Source organism: Tauraco erythrolophus, chromosome 3 (genome assembly GCF_009769465.1).
Source record: "Tauraco erythrolophus isolate bTauEry1 chromosome 3, bTauEry1.pri, whole genome shotgun sequence".
Taxonomy (NCBI): Eukaryota; Metazoa; Chordata; class Aves; order Musophagiformes; family Musophagidae; genus Tauraco; species Tauraco erythrolophus.
Window position 1 is genome coordinate 7,959,022 of NC_141467.1, and position 20,178 is coordinate 7,979,199.

A 20,178-nucleotide genomic window follows, 5' to 3' on the forward strand; every position below is an offset into this window, starting at 1 on the left:
ACCAGGTGAGCAGCGCCCGAGCGACCGCGCCGCGACGGCGGGAAAGCGCGGGGAGGCGGAGGGGGCGGTGCCACGGGCACGTGGGCTGAGCCCGCCCCCGCGGCGAGGGCCAATCAGGGCGAGGCGCGCCGCTGACCGGCCACCGGGACCCCGCCCCTTCCCCGCGCTCCGGGCGGCCGCGGCGCCAGCTCCCTCCAGCCCCTCGCACTGCGCCTGCGCGGGGCCGCCCGCACCGCACCCCCCCCCCCCCCCCCCCCCCCCCCCCCCCGCCCTCCCCGCCCCACTCCCGCCCCTACGGTGGCAGCGGGAGTCTCGCGCCTCCCTCGGACGCGCGCGGTTTCCCACCCCCGTCCCGCGGGCGGGGCCGCCGCTACACAGAGCTGCCCGCGTGAGGGAGGGCGGCAGCCTCGCGGCCGCCCCGCCCGCGCTCCCGGTGATGCCGCTGCCCGGGGCGACGGCGCCGTTGGCGATGCGGCGGCGGCCGTTGCTGAGGGAGAAGGAGGCGGCGATGGGGCCCGCGCGGGCCTTCTCGCCCGTCCCCGCCGCCGGCTCGCACCTCCGGGCCGCCCCGCCCTGCCGCTGAGCCGCGGGGGAGCGCCAGCCGCCGGGCCCGGTCGCTCGGCTCTCCCCGCCATCCGCCTCCCCCTCGGTCCTCGATGTCTCCCCCGCAGCGCGGAGGCCCTTTCGCCGCCTCCCCGCCCTCTTGCTCCTCGCCGCCGCCGCAGGACCGGCGGCGAGAGGCGTGTAACCTCCCGGCGCTGCCGCCCGTCCCCCCCGGCTGAGGAGCGTCGGAGGAGAAGCCGCTGGACCACCCGCCACGATGAAGGTGGAAGCGGGAGACAACTCCATGATCAACCTGTCGGTGCAGCAAGTGCTGAGTCTGTGGGCTCACGGCACCGTCCTCCGCAACCTCACCGGTAACCGGGCGGCGGCCGGGGCGTGGGCGTGCAGGGGGGAGGGCGGGCCGGCTCGGGCACACGCGCGGGGGCGGCGGCGGGCCCAGGGGGCCGGAGTGCGGGGAGTCGTGCGGGTGCGTGGGCGGGCGAGTAGTGCCGTCGGTGCGGGAGGCGCTCCGTGCCACACCTCGCTCCCGCGGGACACAATGGAGGGCGCGGGTGTAGGAGCGGTGTGTACGGGCTGGGGGTGGTCTCCGTGCCGCTCGGGCTGGTGTTTGTGTTCCGGAGTGTGTGCGTGTGCATGAATCATAGAATGGTCTGGGTTGGAAGGGACATCAAAGATCATCTAGTTCCAGCCCCCCTGCCATGGGCAGGGACACCCTCCACTACACCAGGTTGCCCAAAGCCTCATCCAACCTGGCCTTGAACACTTCCAGGGATGGGGCAGCCACAACTTCTCTGGGCAACCTGTCCCAGTGCCTCACCACCCTCTGAGTGAAAAATTTCGTCCTTATCTCTGGTCTAATTCTCCCCTCTTTCAGTTTAAAGCCATTGCCCCTTGTCCTATCCCTACACGCCCTTGTAAAAAGTCCATCTCCAGCTTTGCTGCAGGCCCCCTTCAAGTACTGGAAGGCTGCAAGTGTGCACGCTTGTTCTGTGATCGTGCGTACAACGTGCCTGTATGCTTGGAGGGTTTGGGTGCGGGCTTGGTGTGTCCAGGGAAATCCTGTGCGTGACCTGCCGGGAGGACTGGTGTGTGCACCTGAGGTCTGGCTCGGCTGCACGAGTAAAGGAGCTGATGTGGTGAATGCGCTCGCTCACTGTTGTGTGCATCACAAAAGGCTAACGCTGTAGGGTATGTGTACAGGAGCGAACTGGTGGGCGTCCGTGTGTGAGTAACGGGTTGTAGGAAGTGTGTGTGAATGTATAAATATGTATGGAAGGCTGGAGTACGTTTGGGGGAGTGGTGTGTGTGTGTTTTGTTTTGTTTTTTTTTTTTTTTGTGGATATATATTCGTTGGCATTTGGCAGCTGTAAAAGCCAAACAAAAAAGACCCAGAGAAACGAATGTGAGAAGCAGGGACTTTCGTCTCCACCTGCTCCCCCACTCCCAGTGTGTCCCTGGACAATGAGAGCTATGGGAGTTAATGGGGTGACAGATGTTTGCTGACAAATAGACATAGTCTTAAGCATCAGGGTTTCTTAAAGACAGCTGTTCCGAAAAGCTTCCGTGAACCAAAGTAGAGCCAGGTTTTCCTTCTCTGTCAGGAGAGGGGAGCTTTAGCTAGCTTTGGCAAGAACTGGCTTTTTTCTGCTCAGTGTCATGCTGAAAAATGGGTGTGGACTACTGTGAGACCCAAGGCACGTAGTGGAGATGTGTATCTTCTGATGTTCTGTTCTGTCCAAGTGTAAAGAAAAGCATAAGCTTCCAGCTCTGAATAAGGAGGGATTCGGTGTCAATAGCAGAGATGTTACTGAGTAAATTCTTCCTTTGTGTAGGGGTATAGTAGGTGGTGACAGATTAGTGGAAAATGCTGAATAAAGGGAATGCGTTTCTAATATTTATGAAAGAGTTTTATGGCATCTTCCGCAACACCCTTCTCCCCCCCTCATATTAACGATCCATCTCTTTATTTTTAAAAATCTTTTCAAGGCGGAAGAAGCATCATGAAAATAGAGGTGTAGCTGAAGTTGAAGCTGTAGTAAACAGAAAGTGATCATTTTAGATTTTAGTATCTCTCTTGTTCTTTTAACTTCCAGGATAACTTTTAACGTAATAAAAAGGTTATACAGATGTTTGATCTATGAACTTCTTCAGATGTGTTTCTGGTGATTAAATTTTCCAGGCATTAGTGTGGTGACACATTAATACAGCTTATTTTCTGAGTAGTTATTTTTGCATGCTTATTTTTTTTTTAAATTGCAATTTGTACTCTTAAAGGAAGAAGCTAACAATGGATTTAACTTTTCTTTGTGCAGCACATCCTCTATAAAGCTTTTTTCTTATTAGAGCATTATGCAACATAGACGTTTCTGTGAAATTCAGTGCTGAGTGTTAGGTAAGCAAAACAGATTGCTTCTCAGTGCTTTTGCAACATTACGAGAGGTTGCACAGTGTATTTTTAATGTGGAATGTTTTTTCCTTTTAATTTGAAGAATATGAAGGATAATTATCTGTCACAGTATGGTTGGAGAGTGTCATTGTTGGCTGTAGTTGCACTATGGTTTCTGAATCGCTGTTTAAATGCAGGTTGTCCTCATAGCTACAGCCTGATGTGCTGAATGTTCTTATGGACTGCTGAGAGTTTATAACTTCCACTGGATTTAAAATCTTCCCTGTAAGATACACTGTTGCTGATTATATCTTAGGAGATTGTTTTTAAAATAATTGATATAAACGAATAGCTGTTATTGAACTTATATAAACCCTTCCTAAAATACTTCCCAAATGTAGAAGAAAACTTTGTTCAACGACAGAAGTTCTGCTTTTTCCGTGCTAAGAAAATAGATGTGTGAATGAATTTATCTTGTTTGACTACTTCTTTAATTGCCTTTTGCATCTCTGTCAAGTCTAAGGAGAAACTTCTTCACAGTACTAGGAAAAGAAATTCATAAATACGCAATATTCCATGAATATTCTTTAAGACTGCTTTGTGTTTATTTTGGGACTTAAAGTTGTGGTCTGGACTTGGCTTTTAGGTTGCACAAGTAAAAACTTACCTTCTTTAGGTAAAAAAAAAAAGTCAATTGTATTTGCTCAAAGATGTAAAGTTTTATCAGCAAGCTTATATCTTTCTTAAAAAATGTACATATTTTTCCAAAACTTTCAATAGGGATGTGATGTGAATTCTAGCTGAAACCAGTAAGTGCTTCAAACATTAAAAAAAAAAAAAAAATCACATCTTTCATAGGTGGCCCAAAACATGCAGGAGACCACAGCCAATTTCATTCTGCACGTGCACGTCACACTCTGACAGCCAAAGCTGCAAGCTCTGTTCTTTGTAGCTGAACCTTGGCACGCCAACATGATGTACTTTGCTTCGTGTCTTCCTGCCTTCACTTGGGAGCAAGAGAAGTGTTACGGTAAATGGTGGAGGTAAAGACTTAGTAACCATGGGGGAGGAGGCTTTTACCTCGCCCTGTTTTACCTCTTCAAGCAAATCTCAAGAGCAGCCCCTTTATACGGACCAGTTGTTTTGTAGAGTTAGTGGTGTATTAGGGTCTGCTAGAACAAGTCAGACAGCAGCTGAATCCAAACTGAAAAAAACATCCCGGTTTGAGTGCTCATTAAAATCATAGGATCATAGAATGGTTTGGGTTGGAAGGGACCTCAAAGATCATCTAGTTCCACCCCCCCCGCCATGGGCAGGGACACCCTCCACTACACCAGATTGCCCAAAGCCTCATCCAACCTGGCCTTGAACATTTCCAGTGATGGGGCATCCACAACTTCTCTGGGCAACCTGTTCCAGTGCCTCACCATTCTCAAAGTGAAGAATTTCTTCCTTATATCTAATCTAAATCTCCCCTCTTTCAGTTTAAAGCCATTGCCTCTTGTCCTGTCACTACACACCCTTGTAAAAAGTCCCTCTCCAGCTTTCCTGTAGGCCCCCTTAAGGTACTGGAAGGCTGCGATAAGATCACCCCGGAGCCTTCTCTTCTCCAGGCTGAACAGCCCCAACTCTCTCAGCCTGTCTTCATAGCAGAGGTGTTCCAGCCCTCGGATCATCTTCATGGCCCTCCTCTGGACTCATTCCAGCAGCTCCATGTCCTTCTTGTGCTGGGGGCTCCGGAGCTGAATGCAGTATTCCAGGTGGGGTCTCAGGAGAGCAGAGTAGAGGGGCAGAATCACCTGCCTTGACCTGCTGGCCATGCTCCTTTTGATGCAGCCCAGGATACAGTTGGCTTTCTGGGCTGCCAGCGCACATTGCCGGCTCATGTTGAGCTTCTCATCCACCAGCACTCCCAAGTCCTTTTCCTCAGGGCTGCTCTCAATCCATTCTCTGCCCAGCCTGTACTTGTGCTTGCCTCGACCCATGTGCAGGACCTTGCACTTGGCCTTGTTGAACTTCATGAGGTTGTCACAGGCCCACCTCTCCAGCCTGTCGAGGTCCCTCTGGATGGCATCCCTTCCCTCCAGCGTGTCCACACCACCACACAACTTTGTGTCATCTGCAAACTTGCTGAGGGTGCACTCGATCCCACTGTCCATGTCACCAACAAAGATGTTAAATAGCAATGGTCCCAGTACTGACCCCTGAGGAACACCCCTCGTCACTGGCCTCCATGTGGACATTGAACCGTTGACCACAGCTCTTTGAGTGTGACCATACAGCCGTGTTTATATTTAAAGTCTCCCTCCACAATAAAGAATTTATCAATATTTCTACTCTTCCTGTAACCAATGTAAATAGGTTTTTTGATGTCTAGTTATTGCACGTTCCAAAGATGTAAGCTTTGGATCCGAATGAGTTTTATATTAGTCCCTGAGGAGGTAGGGGGATAATGTCATCTTCTCTGTGCCACTGCATACAGAGGAGTCTACAAAAAACAGCTAAAGCAAACACAAACAAACAAAACCCCCACAAACTTGTGTTGTACTGTATGACTTCTAAAGTCAGTCATCTTCTTTCTCCTTCCCACACCCTCAGTGTCCTAAGTGATGAGCTCAAGACTCTGCAACTGCACTTTCATACACTTTTTGAAAGAGAAGTCTATAATTTTAAAGTGCTGGACAGTAATAACTCCTGATTTTGTTGGAAGTGACATTTATAAGAGATTGTGGATGTCTTGTAGAAGACATTTGTTGTCTGTTATGATTACAGAATGAAGTTTAGGAAAAAAAAATGTAAGTCCCTGATTGTCTGGATTATGTTTTCGTCCCCTATCCTGTGACACGAGAGGACTAGTCTGTAACTTATGATTTAAATGCTCTGCAGCAAACACTACTTTTCCACTAAATGCAGCAAAAGCATTAGCACCTCTTAACAACAATTTGACTGTGTAGTCCTAATAGCTTTGAGGATGCTGGTTAATACAATAAGTAAGGAAAGGATCCAGTGATGAAGAAAATACTGTAACATGTAAAGAGCTGAGTTGCATTTGCAGGTCTGACATATTGGCATTTCTTAATCTGAGTGCTTTGAGTTTATAAATCTTCAGGAATGTAACATTATACAGGTTTTTAATTCAAATTTCAACATGTGCTACCTTGTTGACTTAAATTTGTATCTTTGTGTTCACAGCACAGATACTGCTTGACTTAACTCTGTCGCTAATAGTGGTAGGCTGGGTACTAGATTAGAATCTCAAGAGAGATACTTTCGTTCAGAGTAATCACTCTTGATTTAGGAAATGTTATTAGGCAATGGTTATTCTTCTGGCAGAACAAGCCAAGGGCTAGTGAAAAAGAAAACTGCTTTTTTTTTTTTTGTGTACTGAAGCTGAGTGGCAGTAGGACAGCATGTTCAGGTAGATAATATTTGAAAATGTTAGCATTTGTATACTTTGTGTGTTGACTTTGCTTTTTTTTTTTATTTGCGCAAGATAAAGCTGTTGACAGAGTGCAGTCAAGTTTTGATAAGTTGGAAGTGATATGAATGTAATTCTAAACTGTAGCATGCTTCAAAAACTCTTTTTCTAATCTCAAGTCTGATCTTTAAGGTGGTGTATGCCTACACCAATATGTCTAATGTGTTTATATAGCATATAAGAATAATGAATATATTTCTATGTATCTATCGCTTGTATAACTACCTAAATTAACAAATAATTACTCTAAAATGGAGTGATAGGGCATGAATTACAAGTGATTTGAGCCTTGCAGTTTTTCTGGTAGAAAAAAAGAAATCCCCACCCAAGTAAAACCGGTGGAAAGGAACATAAACTGAAGACAAGATTTAAGATGGCGGTTAAGTGCTAAGAATTTTAAATAAACCTAAAAAATGGATCTCAGTTGTCTTTATTAGAAAAGCTGTAGCTTATATGCAATAGATAGGGTGTTGTTGTGCATGTAAGCTCGAAGTACTGCATCTTTCCTAGTTCCCTGTCAGTGCGTTCCTGTGGCAACTGTGGAGTTTTGATACATAGAAGTTAGGTTTTGGCTACTTCAAGTAATTCGTATACACTGAAAGTAAACTCTGAAACTTTCTTAGGGTCAGGCGAAGGGAGCCGGAAGGTTTTTCTAAAGTTTTATTTTATTCATGGCTCTTTAGAGTAGCCCTATGAGGACCTGACTAAATAAACTGAGGCTGGGTTAGTATTCAGAGCTCTCTGTCAGATCAGGCTAAATCATGATTACCATGTGAGCAAAGTACTCCATATGTGCAGCTCATCATCAGAAGAGCAAGCTAATGGGTATAGCTTCACAAAGACTGAGTTTTTTTTGACAGCATGCTTTTTTATTGAGGTAGCAACAGTTATGTAGGTAAGTTTATACCTCTTAAAGTATGAATCAGTATATAGGACAAAAATAGGTTTGGTACCAGCATGTTCTTAAGGCCCTTCAGTCTCGCTTCCTCTTTGTAAATGTTGCAAATCTTTCAACTACTCAGTCATTTTTGAACAAGCAAAGTCTTGATAGTTTGTGTCCAGAGGCCCATGTTCTCTTTCTCCACTTTCTAGTGACATCTCTCGGTGTTATCCTCAACCCATTCTTTGCTTCCTTCGTTGTTACTCCAGCACACTTTTTTCTGAGGGTCATTCCTCATCATGATTCTGGAGTTAGATGATATTGGGTTTTAGTGAACCTCAAACTCTTCCACTCAGAAATTCCTGTGTGTTAAGTTCTTTACCCTCAACCTGTCATTATAAGAATGACTAAGTTGTCCTCCAGGTTTGTGGAGCCTGAAGCCTTCTCCAGTTTGCTTGAAAAGCTGGCTGTTCCCCTTCCCTTGTCCATCCATGTTAAACAGCTTACTCAATTGTCTTCATGGCCTAATTAGTGAGCAGAAGTAAATCAGTGAGTGTGTTGAACTACCAGGCATAAAAAGAATAAATAAAGGAGGATAAGAAAGGATGACTCTTCCTGTCTTTTCTATGGAAGATGCTCAAAAGGTATTTGTCCTGTTTCAGCTTCTAGGACTGAGGTGATGTTTCAATGAACTGAGGCATTGATTTAACAAAGTGGATAATGCCTACTCAGGAATCCAAAGAAGTTTTTTTTGTATTCAGAAGAATTGTTAATAAATACACAGTCTCCTACTGAATGTGTAGTCTGTAGGTGAAAAACAGGAAACACTTATGTGGAATAGTCAATTGATAACGATCCTCTGAATTGCAGCTCTTTGAGATTTTTTAACTGCTACTTTAACACGACAAAGATTAATATGATGAAACGTTCATAGATTTTGATTATAAATGGCTCCAATTTTGGGGGTTGTGTAAGTTTTATGGAAATATGTTGCTGTGTTTCATTGAGTCCCTCACTAGAAAAGCCAGCTTTGCAAGAAAAAGATATGATCTAAATCAATGATTAAAAAGCTTTGGGTGATCAAATTCTCAATTTCTTTAGTATCAGATTTTAAAATGGTATTGTCATATGACTGCTAGCTAAACTATTGTCCCAGACCATTTTTTGAGTAGTGTGATTATTCCTTTATTTTATATCAGGATGCAACAATATAAATGATTACCTATTCATTGCTAATATCAACTGATTGGAAAAAAACAAATCAAATAATGAATCTCTAGGAAATTAAAGGTATCTTGGTCCTGAGAGGAGATGCTAGAATAATTCTAACCACAAGATAAAGTGGCAGAACTATATTTTATTTTCTGTTTAGGGAGAACTTTTCTTTCTTCTCTTTTAAAAATCTAGTTCTTGTTGTAGCAGACGAGAGTGTTTAGAAAGAATGTATGTGAGGGGAGGACGAAACAAAAATCCTCTAGTGTCTGTGCTCGTAACTCTGTCCAGTAAGCTGGTAAATAAAAGCTTTTCAACTGCTTTCATTTAACAAATTTAGATCTGCAAGTTGGTGGAGAGTGGATAATCCAGAGCATGTGTACTTGATGGAGTGATGGAGTTACCCAAATAAAAAGCAGCTCCAAATAGAAGATGACCTCAAAGTAATTTGCCCACTTACAGGATAGAGACAGTTAACCAGTTCTCGTCTGCTTGCTGTGCCCCTCACTCTGCTGCCTGCCTCCTGCAAACAGGAGTGTCACAGGCATGTGTCCCTAACCCTTCTCTTCACACCTGGCACTTCCCCCTTCCGTCTCCTTCTCAAACAAAGAAATTTTTGGTCTTTCCTCCCTCTTATCTTCAGCCGGGCATCAAAGTGTCCCTCCTCCAACTGTCCTGCAGTGCACACCTACAAATTTTAGCATCTACAGTCAGTTTGGCAAAGTGATAAGTCATTATGAATAATTTGTAATAAGAAGGTACTGGATTATTGCAGGCATGTGTAACACTACCTGGATTTCTTGTGTCACTGACTTTACAATGCTATTGTCTTGGAAAACTAAGCCTCTGTGAACTGATGGTTTGTAACTGGTTTCTTTAAACGCTACAGTTGTGTTTGTGTGGAACAAGGAATATTTCTGGATGTTTTCTAATTTCCTTTTGAATGCATTCAATATGCATGTTACTCTTAAAGAGTAGGAGAAGAAAGTATGTACCAAAGAACTCAAGTTTATATTCCTTTATCCAACAGGACATTTGAGGCTGGTTCTACTCTCATGTCTCCTGCCCTAAATGTAAAGTGAGGAGTGATGCTAATTTTCCTTGAGCCTTATTTGGACTGTAACTAAGCCCCAAGATAGTTGCTCACTACGCAGCTATTTTATTGTGTAAGAGTTTGTAAGTATTTTTGGTTTCTTAGTTACAGGGGAGTCATTAGCCTTCCCATAATCTTATCTTTTCTTCTAAAAATACAGTTGTCCTAATAGGTCTTCCTAAGACTGGAAATCAATCGCCTTTTCTACCTGGTGAATGTCGACAATGACCACAAACAAAAACCCTGCAGAAATTACAGGGAATGATAGTGTCTGACAGAGTCAGACTTCAACAGACTTTCTTGGCCCAGTTTCAAGCTGTTCAGCTGCAATGGCATTTTAGGAGAGAGTGACTAAAGCGCAGCTTTCAGTGTCCTGGGGCTGTCCCTCATACATCTGCAGAGAGACAATATCAAGAGCTTTGCCGCTTCCCCCCAGAGCATGTCTACGTGTTGGCTCTTTGCTTCAGAAAAACTGGCTGCTGAAGAGGCTGCTGTCATTGCAGGTCTCCTCTCACCTGAAATAGCTCTGAGTCCTCTGTTCTTTGTCTTCATGTTAAACGGAGACAAGTTTGTTTCATTCTGATGCAGCTTTATGAAAGTAGTAAATACCTGCCTGAATGCAGTATCCACAACAGCACACCTTCCAGGAGTTTGTCCCTAGACCGTGGAAGAGATGATGGGGTAATACTAATCAATACACCATTGGTGTAGTTATGGAGTGTTTGGCAGTCTTGAAAGTCTGCAGTTGTCGTGTAACCTTACATAAGGACAAACCTTTTCCTTCAACAGCGGATTTGAAATCTGTATTATCAGAGCCTATCACTGGGGTATCAGGTTATCTTTACTCTAGTAATATTACAGGAGGCTCTGCTTTTTTTTGGTAGTTGGTGTTTCATCTGTTGCATCCATCTTAGTCAAGAAAAATGGAAGTTTGGGTCAAGAACGTCATCAGCATTCTGTCCTGATGATCTGGGCCTCTCTTTTACTCAGTATTTTGCATATCAGTATAACCTGAGCAGTATGAAAATTGTGTGACAGACTTAATTGCAGGAAAGGGCGCTGTGTCCAGAAAATAAGTAGCATCTCCACGACAGCATTTACTGGCAAACAAGACAAAATATCCTTTTCTGTGTAAGAACAAGTTATCTTTCAAAACGGTGCATTCAGCACCACAGTCACCTGCCAGCAGTTTAGTTTTGTGCTTCTCTGAATAATCTAGGAGGTGGGCTCAACCACATTACTGTGGAGAACTGAAATGGAAGATCTAATATATGCACATAATGTCTTCTAGAATTGAAGGTCTTCAGCAGTCAACATCTGCAAGCAAGGAAATGCTTGTTCTTCCCTACTAGATACATTCTTAGTTACCCTACTAGAGTGCTTTTCTAACTTTTGTTGTTCGTTGTTATTCATATCTTAAAGTGGAACATAGACCTTGAGTTTTCTCAGTGGCAGTGTTGCCAAAGCAGTTTAGACTTGAGGACCTGTTCAGTTTATTGCTGAACTATAGTCTGCTCAGTCCATACCTCTAAAATTTATGAAGTATCTGCTAACAGTCTACTTGGTTTCAAGGAAATGATCTTTTATGGGACAGGAGCTTAGTTTTTATCATTTTGATAGAATAGTGTTTTGAGCCGTTAGGAATCTTGATTTTGTGACATTTTGCAATGGAAGGGTCTTCCTTAGTAGCTCTTCTGGTTCTGAGGTACGCTAGAAGAATGAAACCATTCCTTCCTGACAGGGTTTTCCTGCCCAAAGTTGTATGTAACTTACGTTTGCAGGAAAGTTAAACTTTTTTCCCCGTCTCCTAAGGCATATTCCCCTATGGTCAAACTATAGGTCTAGCAGGGCTGCCAGGTTCTATATTGACAGATGCCTTGGTTAATCTCCTTGCTTATTTGCTTCCACTAGAGGAAGAACCATGGGAACACACAAACTGTGCTAGTAACAGACAAGGCCTGTTAGAACGTCAGGAGAGGTTCCCCTTCCAAACTACCCCTGAGATCAGCAGTCAGCCCATCGTTCTTAACGTCAGTGAGAGGGTTTGTCAGGTGTTTGTAGAGTGACTACTTGGCACTTACCACTGTTCTGTCACAGTAGCTTCTGAGAATTACGAGACATTTAGTAGAACAGTACTGTGGTCATTATCATTTTGCAAAGATTTTTGAGACCCAAATTGAGGACAGGTGTGAAGAGATGGAGGATCTGAGGAGGGTTGCATGGAGCCACCCTCAATATATATGTGCCTATATCCAGACACTCAAAGAGAAGTTACATCTTGAACTACAGCTGTTGGTATTAACTGAATGTAGATTTACTACCCACTTTCCTTGCTGCCTTCCTAAGAGAGCCTTTTGGTTACCATAATTTGGAGGAGTTAAGTCCTATGGCAGTTTTGCCTTTTATGCCTGTGTGAAAGGGGAAGGATTGTGTCTTCTCTCAAAGTATGGCTAAATGAAAAAGCTTAAACTGTATTTGTGCTATGGGTACGCACACAATATTGGCGTTGGACTCAAAGGGCTGTGGTTACTGTCTAGTAACCATTCTGTCTCAGCATCCTTTGACAGTATGTTTTGTTTGAGCTGCTAAGTATTTTTAAGTTAGCTAATTGGGTGGTATTTCTGCTCAAATGACCGATGTGCGTCAAGCTGCAACAATACAGGCTCACCTATAAACAATAAGTATCCTGCTGTTGTAAGGAAGCTTTTTTTTTTGAGAGGGAACTGCAGCAAAAACTCTGAATTAGTAACAGTTTCATGGGATTATGTCAATCAGGAAAATGTGCCTCACTTTTTTTGAATTCTGTAATGATATATACCCACTATAGTTTGGTTTTTTTTAAAAAAAAAGAAATCCTTTTTGTTGCATCTCTCCACCCTTTTGAGTTATAGTAAATGTTTTTTTTTAAATTACCACCAAGTGAGAAAAGTCCTTTAATTCTTGTGTAGCTTCATTGACGGGTTCCCGTGTCTTTCTTTGAAGATAATGATTATGTCTGGCATTCTTCAGATAAATGTTTGTATTCCACACACTCTCATGACCTCTTGTCCTTGCTTAGTAGTTTAAATAATAGTGACTACCTGTCTCTATGAAGTTCTGTGCTAAGCCATTAGAAGCAAGGAGTTAGACGTGTTAAAATTTCTTACTGAAATTGTACTGTTTATATTTTTTTGCTTTTGAAGCTAATTCGATAGAACATTCTATTACAGCTCCTGGGTAGATAAACTGAAGTCTTTAATCTCACTTTTCCCCTTTGATATTACCTGATGCTATCTCTTCTTGTAAGCAAAAAAACAAACCAACCAAACAAAAAAACCCCAAAACCAACAACAGCAAAAAACCCCACCACAAAACAAACAAACAAATAAAAACCCCAAACTGATAATTCTTGACTCTTTCCTGCTTCGGTCTTTGTTTCAGACGATATTTTGTTCTGCAGAGGTAGTTATCTTAGTAAGAAATTGCAATTAATGTTGTTTAAAGAAACAACTAAATGATGGCCTTCCTGTAATAATACATCCGAATCAAGAATTGTGCCAGAATCCTTTTTTTTAATTTCTTTTTATCATAATAGAGTTATTCCTTTCTGATAGACTGCTAAAAGGGGGAAAGTGTCTTGAGCGTATGCTGGTGTTGTGGCATTGATTCCTTTTAAGATGGAAATCAATATTGCTTTTCTCTCACTGTTGATTGCATGCAATGTTTTAAAGTTTCTCACAGAAATTATTGTCTCAGAAATATTAACCCTTTATTTGACTGCTTTCTTTCAGAGATGTGGTACTGGGTTTTCCTCTGGGCTCTCTTCTCCTCTCTCTTTGTCCATGGTGCTGTGGGAGTATTAATGTTTGTGATGCTGCAGAGGCATAGGCAGGGAAGGCTGATCTCTGTCATTGTGGTCAGCATTGGATTTCTGGGTTCTATAACTGGAGCAATGATAACCAGTAAGTCTGTCTTTTTTTTCTTTTCTTTCCTATTTTACATCTAACCTCCAAAAAGAAAAAAAAAAAACACAAACGAACAACAAACCACACCTTTTTCTTAGTGATTTGTTAGTTGTTTATTGAGGATTTTGCCTTAGTTATATAGCTATCCTAATGCTAATGACAGCTGAGTTGCTCTTCTCTTGTGTAAAGACAAAATACTATAAATTGTCAGAAATCATCCTACTCATTCATTTTGGAAAAGTTGGGTACCAAGCAATTCAAAAAGTGTGTACTGAGCAGGTAGTATCTTTTCGGGATCAGGAAGAGCAATCCTGTCCTACCATACTTGTTGCAGATTTTTTTGTCAAAGGTTTCTGATCAAGATGGCCACTTCATACACTTAAAGCCACCAATTTCTATTGGAAATGAGGTCCTGATTTCACTGGTTGCAAGGCTGACTTCCTGCTCGTTTCCTTGGGCCTGATGGAGGTTTTTAAAGTGCACCTGGGTAGGTCATTACCCTTTTAAAAGAAATAAAGGTGCAATATAGGTAATGATTTACAGCTAAGAAAATTTGTTTGCTGGCTTGTTTTGAGAAGTGACAATTGGCTCATGGATTTGAAAGAACTTTGCAGTCTTGGCTTGGCCACAATGTCACGTCTGCTTTATTTGGGGTAGGGAGAAAATAGGGAGGAATGCCAGTAGGCTTCCCCTGTCCCCCACCCCCCCCCCCAAAAAAAAAAAAAAAAAAAATCTGCACTCTTCTAGGTAAAATGCTTGTTTGCAACGGCATCTTTAGTTTTTTATGGTATTACTCTTAATTCCTACCACTCAAGATCCATTTTAGACACTTTTTTCTTAATGTTGTATCCACAGATAAGATGCTAACAGTGTTTCCCTTAAAGAGCGTGCTGAAAGGTTCACAGTTATAGTTAAAACCTGTATTAATCATCACAACCTTACAGAAAACAGAAGTATTTTATGTAGTAAAGTGTTACACCTGACTAAATGTGGCACACAAGTGATGATGCCAAGAATATTTTGAAGAAATGCTGCTTAGCTGTTTTCACCTAGAATTATTGGAATCAGAGACTGTTTTCCCATGTTTCATAAGAAATTCCATTGTCTGTGTCACTACTGAAAGATATGCTGTAAGATCAGTAGGACTGTTTATTCATCTTTGGCTTTATCATATCCAGGTAGTAGCTTTCCCAAGCAAATAGGAGCATGGCAAGTTTTCTTTTTGGGGAGGGGAGGGAATAGTGAATATTATTTTCACAAGAAAAGCTTCTGCTTCACTGCCTGAAACAATGCTGGTCAGGAGTTCTCAGCACTAAAATCAATGGATTGAGTGGGGCCCATGTTAACCTGAGCAGTAGTTCCTGCCCAAAGATCTTCAGTGGTGTTGGCAAGATGGTCTGACTTGAAAGGTCTTTGAGGGTAAGGAGCTGTAAATCTAGTGACCATCGTGTAGTCTGCAGGCAAGCCTTTCGTTCCCATGTTTCTGTGTACTGCCCAGGTCATCAGAACAGTGGTATCGCCTCGGCTTCGGGCACGCTCATGGATGGTTTGTGACAGATTATTTCTTATTGCTACTGAAAGTCCTTCTTGCTTGTTGGTTTTCAAGGTTAAATAAAACCCCAAATTTCATGAAAAGTTTTCTTAAGACTTTTGTCCAAAGGTTGTTTTAATTGCTGTATGTTTTTTCACACTAGAATTTCCATCACTTAACACAGTATAGTTCAGTGGAACTCTTTTTTTTGCTAAGGTGCAGTGAAACCAGTTGAGTACCTTACATTACATATTATGCTGATTTTTGTCCTATGATTAAAATGGCAGTGTCTCTGTTACAAGGTCAAGTGTGCATGAACATTTCTGAAGGCAGGAAGTGTGACATTGGAATATCCAAGCAGAGACTTACAGTATTCTTATAGTATTCTGTGGCGGGGAAGGTTCAGGTTCAGTGTTTCTCAGCTAAAAGTACTTTGTCTTTTATCTATGCATAAAAAGAGGAGCAACGCAGTTGTATTTTTGGCATCCAATTTTACAGGTCAAAACACTTTAACAAGTAAGCAGTACTGTTTGTGTGGAAATTCACCTGAGATTTTCTCCAAGCTTAGACTGCAGACTTGTTATGCTGTTCCCAAAGGTTTTACACAGAACATTGCAACTCGGTTAGGCAAACACTTTTACTTTCAGTTATTTTTGTTTCTGGACAGCACTGGGTTGTTTCATACAGAAAGAAATTGGGTAGGGAGCTTCTGAAGACAAGTTATGGTCATGAAATATTAAAGACAGGATTTTTAATAGCTGTCGTGCTGCGAACTGGGATACAAGTTGAAGTATTTGTTTGTTTGGATATGTCTGGTCCAGAAAGTTAAGAAATTGAAATAGCAAACTAACTTCAATTTCCACTTTGTATTTCCAGTTCTCTGCATTGTTTGTGTAGGTGAATAAATGCAGTATAGATCATTAAATAATAGAAGTTTAATTTTGCTCGGGTAGATCTTTCAAACTTTCTGGCCTTCTGGGATCTCTTTATGAGTGTACAGAAAAGCAGGAAACCCCTCAGTTTCCAGGCTTTGAAAAATCATGGAACTTAATGGTTATGAATAAAGATATAAAAAATTTACTAAACAGCACTGGATACTGTCCAAAAAAAACCCCCAAACCAACCAAACAAGAAACACCAACCCCTCAAAAAACCCTCACCTAGCAAAAAAAACCCAACAAAACCGCATACCCCCAAAAACCCCAAACCAAAGACAGATAAATGTCAGGCAGTTTGAGGCAAGGATTTAATCCAGAAGGGTGTGTTCCTCCTCCTTTCCCCAAGCGTCCTCCTTTTTGGTAACATGCTCTCATTTCCCTCATTGGCAGCCCATTGTAGTGTACTTTAGTTTTATGCCAGTTGTGCTGGGTTACGCATTACAGGTTGCAGTGCAAACTGTTATTTGAGTATAAATACGTAATAATCGAACTAACATTTTTGGTTTTATTATTGATACTTTTCAGACTCATTGTTTTCTCAAGAAGCTGAAAATTTCTGTTATTGATTAACTAACAGCATCAAATCCTGGTATCCCAATTTGGCTGATTTGAATTCATTTTGAGAGTTCAATCACCAAAATAATTTTAATGTCAGTACTGGACTAAGTCTACAGAATCTCTTTCATATTTTGATATCAAATAGTCAAGGAACAAATGGAAAAGCTTATGCAAGGTAGCTGAGTGAAATACCATAAGGCTAGCCTTCTGCTGAGATATTTCTGGTAAAATATACTTTACATAATATGGTTTTTTTAAAAAAAACAAAACAAAAAACAAAACAAAAAAAAAAAAAAACCAAAAAAAACCAATTAAAAAACCACCCACCAAAACTTACTCACCTAACAGCCTGATTAATAGAGTTTATAAATGCTGTTATGGTCATGATTATTAGCGAATTCTACTCTTAACTAAAATTTTTGTAAAAATGAGATCTTTTTTAAGAGATCAGATGATTCAGATACAGGTTGTACTTTGAAAAAATCTTTTGGGACAATGTATTTCTGTGTCACTAATGGGTTTTTGATTGCTTCAGCAGACTATTCCTGTTGGTCACTGTGCAAAAAACAAGAAAACTCTGGGTTTTTTTTAACTCTTGCCTATTATTTAAAAAAAAGCTTGTCGTGGCTTTTCAGTTTTCTTTGATCCTGAAAAAGCCTCTGTGATCTCTGAAAGCATTTAATTGTGATTAGATAGCATCTGAGACCATACGTACTGAAGGTCTATAATTAAGTTTTGAGTTTGGTCTTCAGGAAAAATTGATTCACTCTGAAATAAAGGACAATAAACTTAATGTATGTTCTTTAGGCAAGGAAAACAAGCACTGTATAGAAAATACTAGTTTAGAAAGCATTAAATAAAAGCTTAATTGCGGGTGAACTTTTGCGGTTTGAATTGAGTAAATTTTTTACCTGTGGACACAGCTGACTACAAGCCTGTATTTCTGTTTTGAATGAACATTTCAGTATGCTTTAGAGGCTCAGAAATTGCTAGAGCAGAAAATGTTATTCATCATTAGCATGTTGTTTTATTTTTTGACTGATTGATACAAAGACTTATCTTTTTCTCAGGCATTTGCTCCAAGATATCACAGCTATGCATTTGCTCTGACTTTTTTTTCTTCAAGTGCATGTGATAGATTCAGTATGAGAAAGAGAGGAGAAGGGAGCTAGTAGCACCTGGCTTTTTTTACAATGCAGAATTTTGTTTCTGGTTTATCCTGGCCATTTGATGTTATACTTTAAATGGGAATTTGCACACAACTGTACAAGTAAAATGGTCTCTTAATTTTCAATTCATTCTAGCTCAAAATCTAATCATATTGGTTAGAAATTTCTGCTCATACAGAGTCATGGATAACAATGCAGTACTTTGATCTTTTTCATGTTTTGCTTGATTTGCTGAACAATTGTTAACGATTTAGTAGTTCAAGACCAAGCTAAACTTACATGATATGAGCAGGTTATTCAACTGAAATATTAAATGAAGCCGATAGATGTGTGTTTACAGTTACTTTGTAGAACTAGCTGTTTTACTGCTGTTGTTTTCTCCCTGCCTATACAAGCACTGTTAAACCTCACTTTGGTCTTGGCTCAATTTTTAGAGGATTGTTTTTGCTACCTTTTCAAAACAGCAGAAGGCAAAAATTAAAAAAAAAGATTTGAAGATGTCTATAGGGAAATGGCAAGACTCAATTTTCTTAAATAAAACGAATGTTGGAAAAGTTAATTTGATTCAGTTGGGAAAATCATTCCTGAAGGCTTACATAGCGAGAAAAATACAAGCAAGGCTAATAATTCTATAATGCCATGAGGTAATACAGTGTTGGTAATGTTCTATAAATAACTGATGCATAAACACCGTAAATAATTTGTCATATATTTCAGCCTTTTTTTTTTTTCTGTGATTTGATCATTGTTTTTCTTTGTGATTCTTAGGTGCTGCAGTAGCTGGAATTTACAGAGTAGCAGGAAAGAATATGGCTCCCTTAGAAGCTCTTGTTTTTGGTGTTGGACAGACAGTACTGACATTAATTATCTCATTTTCAAGAATTCTTGCAACGCTTTGAGATTTATGCAGAAGGGGAAAAAGAAAAATCAACTAGTTGAAAGAAATCTTTAATCTGAAGAGAAGCTTCCTGAAAGTGGAATTCATCAGCTTACGAACTTGAATTCTAGTGGGAGAGAAAGGAAACTATGTGGAACCTGCACTACCAATCTAGAGGTTCAGCCAAATGGACAGACTGTCCTCTAGTGCCCGAACTGTTGTACTCCTGCACTGCGCCTTATGTGCCTCCAGCGTAGGTGAGGTGCCATCCATCTGTGCAAAGTTGGGATAAAGCACCTTGAATAGCTGCCAGTCAGGTGAACGCCTGATGATGGGATCATTGCTCTTAACAGTGTTGTAGTAAAATAAAGGGACGCTCCTGAAAATTGCTGCTTGGGCCAAACTTGGAGTTTAACTCTCACCGTTGGTTGGGTAAGCTTTGAAATTGTAATTCCAGAAGAATGCTGTGGACGTACACTCTATTTGAATTCAGGTAAAATAGCAAGAAAACAGACTTTTCCATCAGCAGAATCTCTTTGAATGCTGAATATTCTTATTCAGCATTCAAACCAACTGTCAGGTCTGTTTTGAAGCGTAGATGAATATTGATGGGCTCTAAGAACCGCAGCTTTAGCAACCCTGATGTGATTAGCACTATGTGTAGAATGGCTGGTGGCAGATTTCTGAAGCTCAGCAGGTCATTTCTTCATGGTTTTAGCTTGTCAGAAATCAGTTGCTTAAAGAGACTGTATGAGGGTTACGAAGTACAATCTGTTGTGTATGCACAAACAAATCTTGAATCAATGCTTTCATTGAAATTATTTTGTCTTAAGCACACAGATGGTTACCAGCCCTTCTGAAAACCTCAGAAAAGCCACTTGTTGCAAATAAGCTCCCTATATTTATTTAAGCACTGATAGGACTCTTAAACCCTACATGAGTTCTTTAAAAAACACACAAATATGTAACAGACTGAGAGAGTTACGCTTATCACAAAAATGGTGTAAGGGATAAAAAAAAAAATGATATAATGTTTCTTCACTGAACAAAAATGTTGAGTTCAATAAAATAGCTACTATACTCCAAAAGTTTGGAAGTGGGGCAGCATTAATGTATTTGCTACCTGTTTTTGAGCACTTTGTATTTTTGGAAAGGTTAAGATACCTGGAACTTTCGAATACTCAGCTTTCAGTAGAGTTTGTGCTTTTCTAGTTTAAAAAGGACAGTGTTGTGCATGTGAAATGTCTTAAATGTGAATGTTTTGGAGTGAATAGAAGTTTTAAGTCTAGTTACTGATTAATTATGAAATGCAAAATTTAAAGGGCACCAAGTTCTGTGTGAGGAATAAGGAATTTTTTACATGTTTCCTCAACTGAATTCTTTTCAGCAGCCACCTTTTAATGCTGAGAGGAAGAATAAATTGCTCAAAGGTTTTGCTGTTAAGATGTCAAAAAGAATTTCTGGACTGTTGAAACCACTGGCACCTCCTGCAGAAATAAAACAATATGGTTAAAATATAACTCACAATCCAGCCGTATTGCTCAGTGC

At 41.2% G+C, this 20,178-nt stretch overlaps 1 protein-coding gene across 1 annotated transcript; it reads left to right on the forward strand.

The window, feature by feature from the left end:
- The first annotated feature begins 820 nt into the window (after positions 1–820).
- Positions 821–18,652, forward strand: TMEM170B (transmembrane protein 170B). Its single transcript, XM_086609020.1, has 3 exons — positions 821–917; positions 13,384–13,554; positions 18,522–18,652. Exons 1-3 carry the CDS (start codon positions 821–823, stop codon positions 18,650–18,652), a joined length of 399 nt encoding a protein of 132 aa, XP_086465146.1.
- The last annotated feature ends 1,526 nt before the right edge of the window (positions 18,653–20,178 follow it).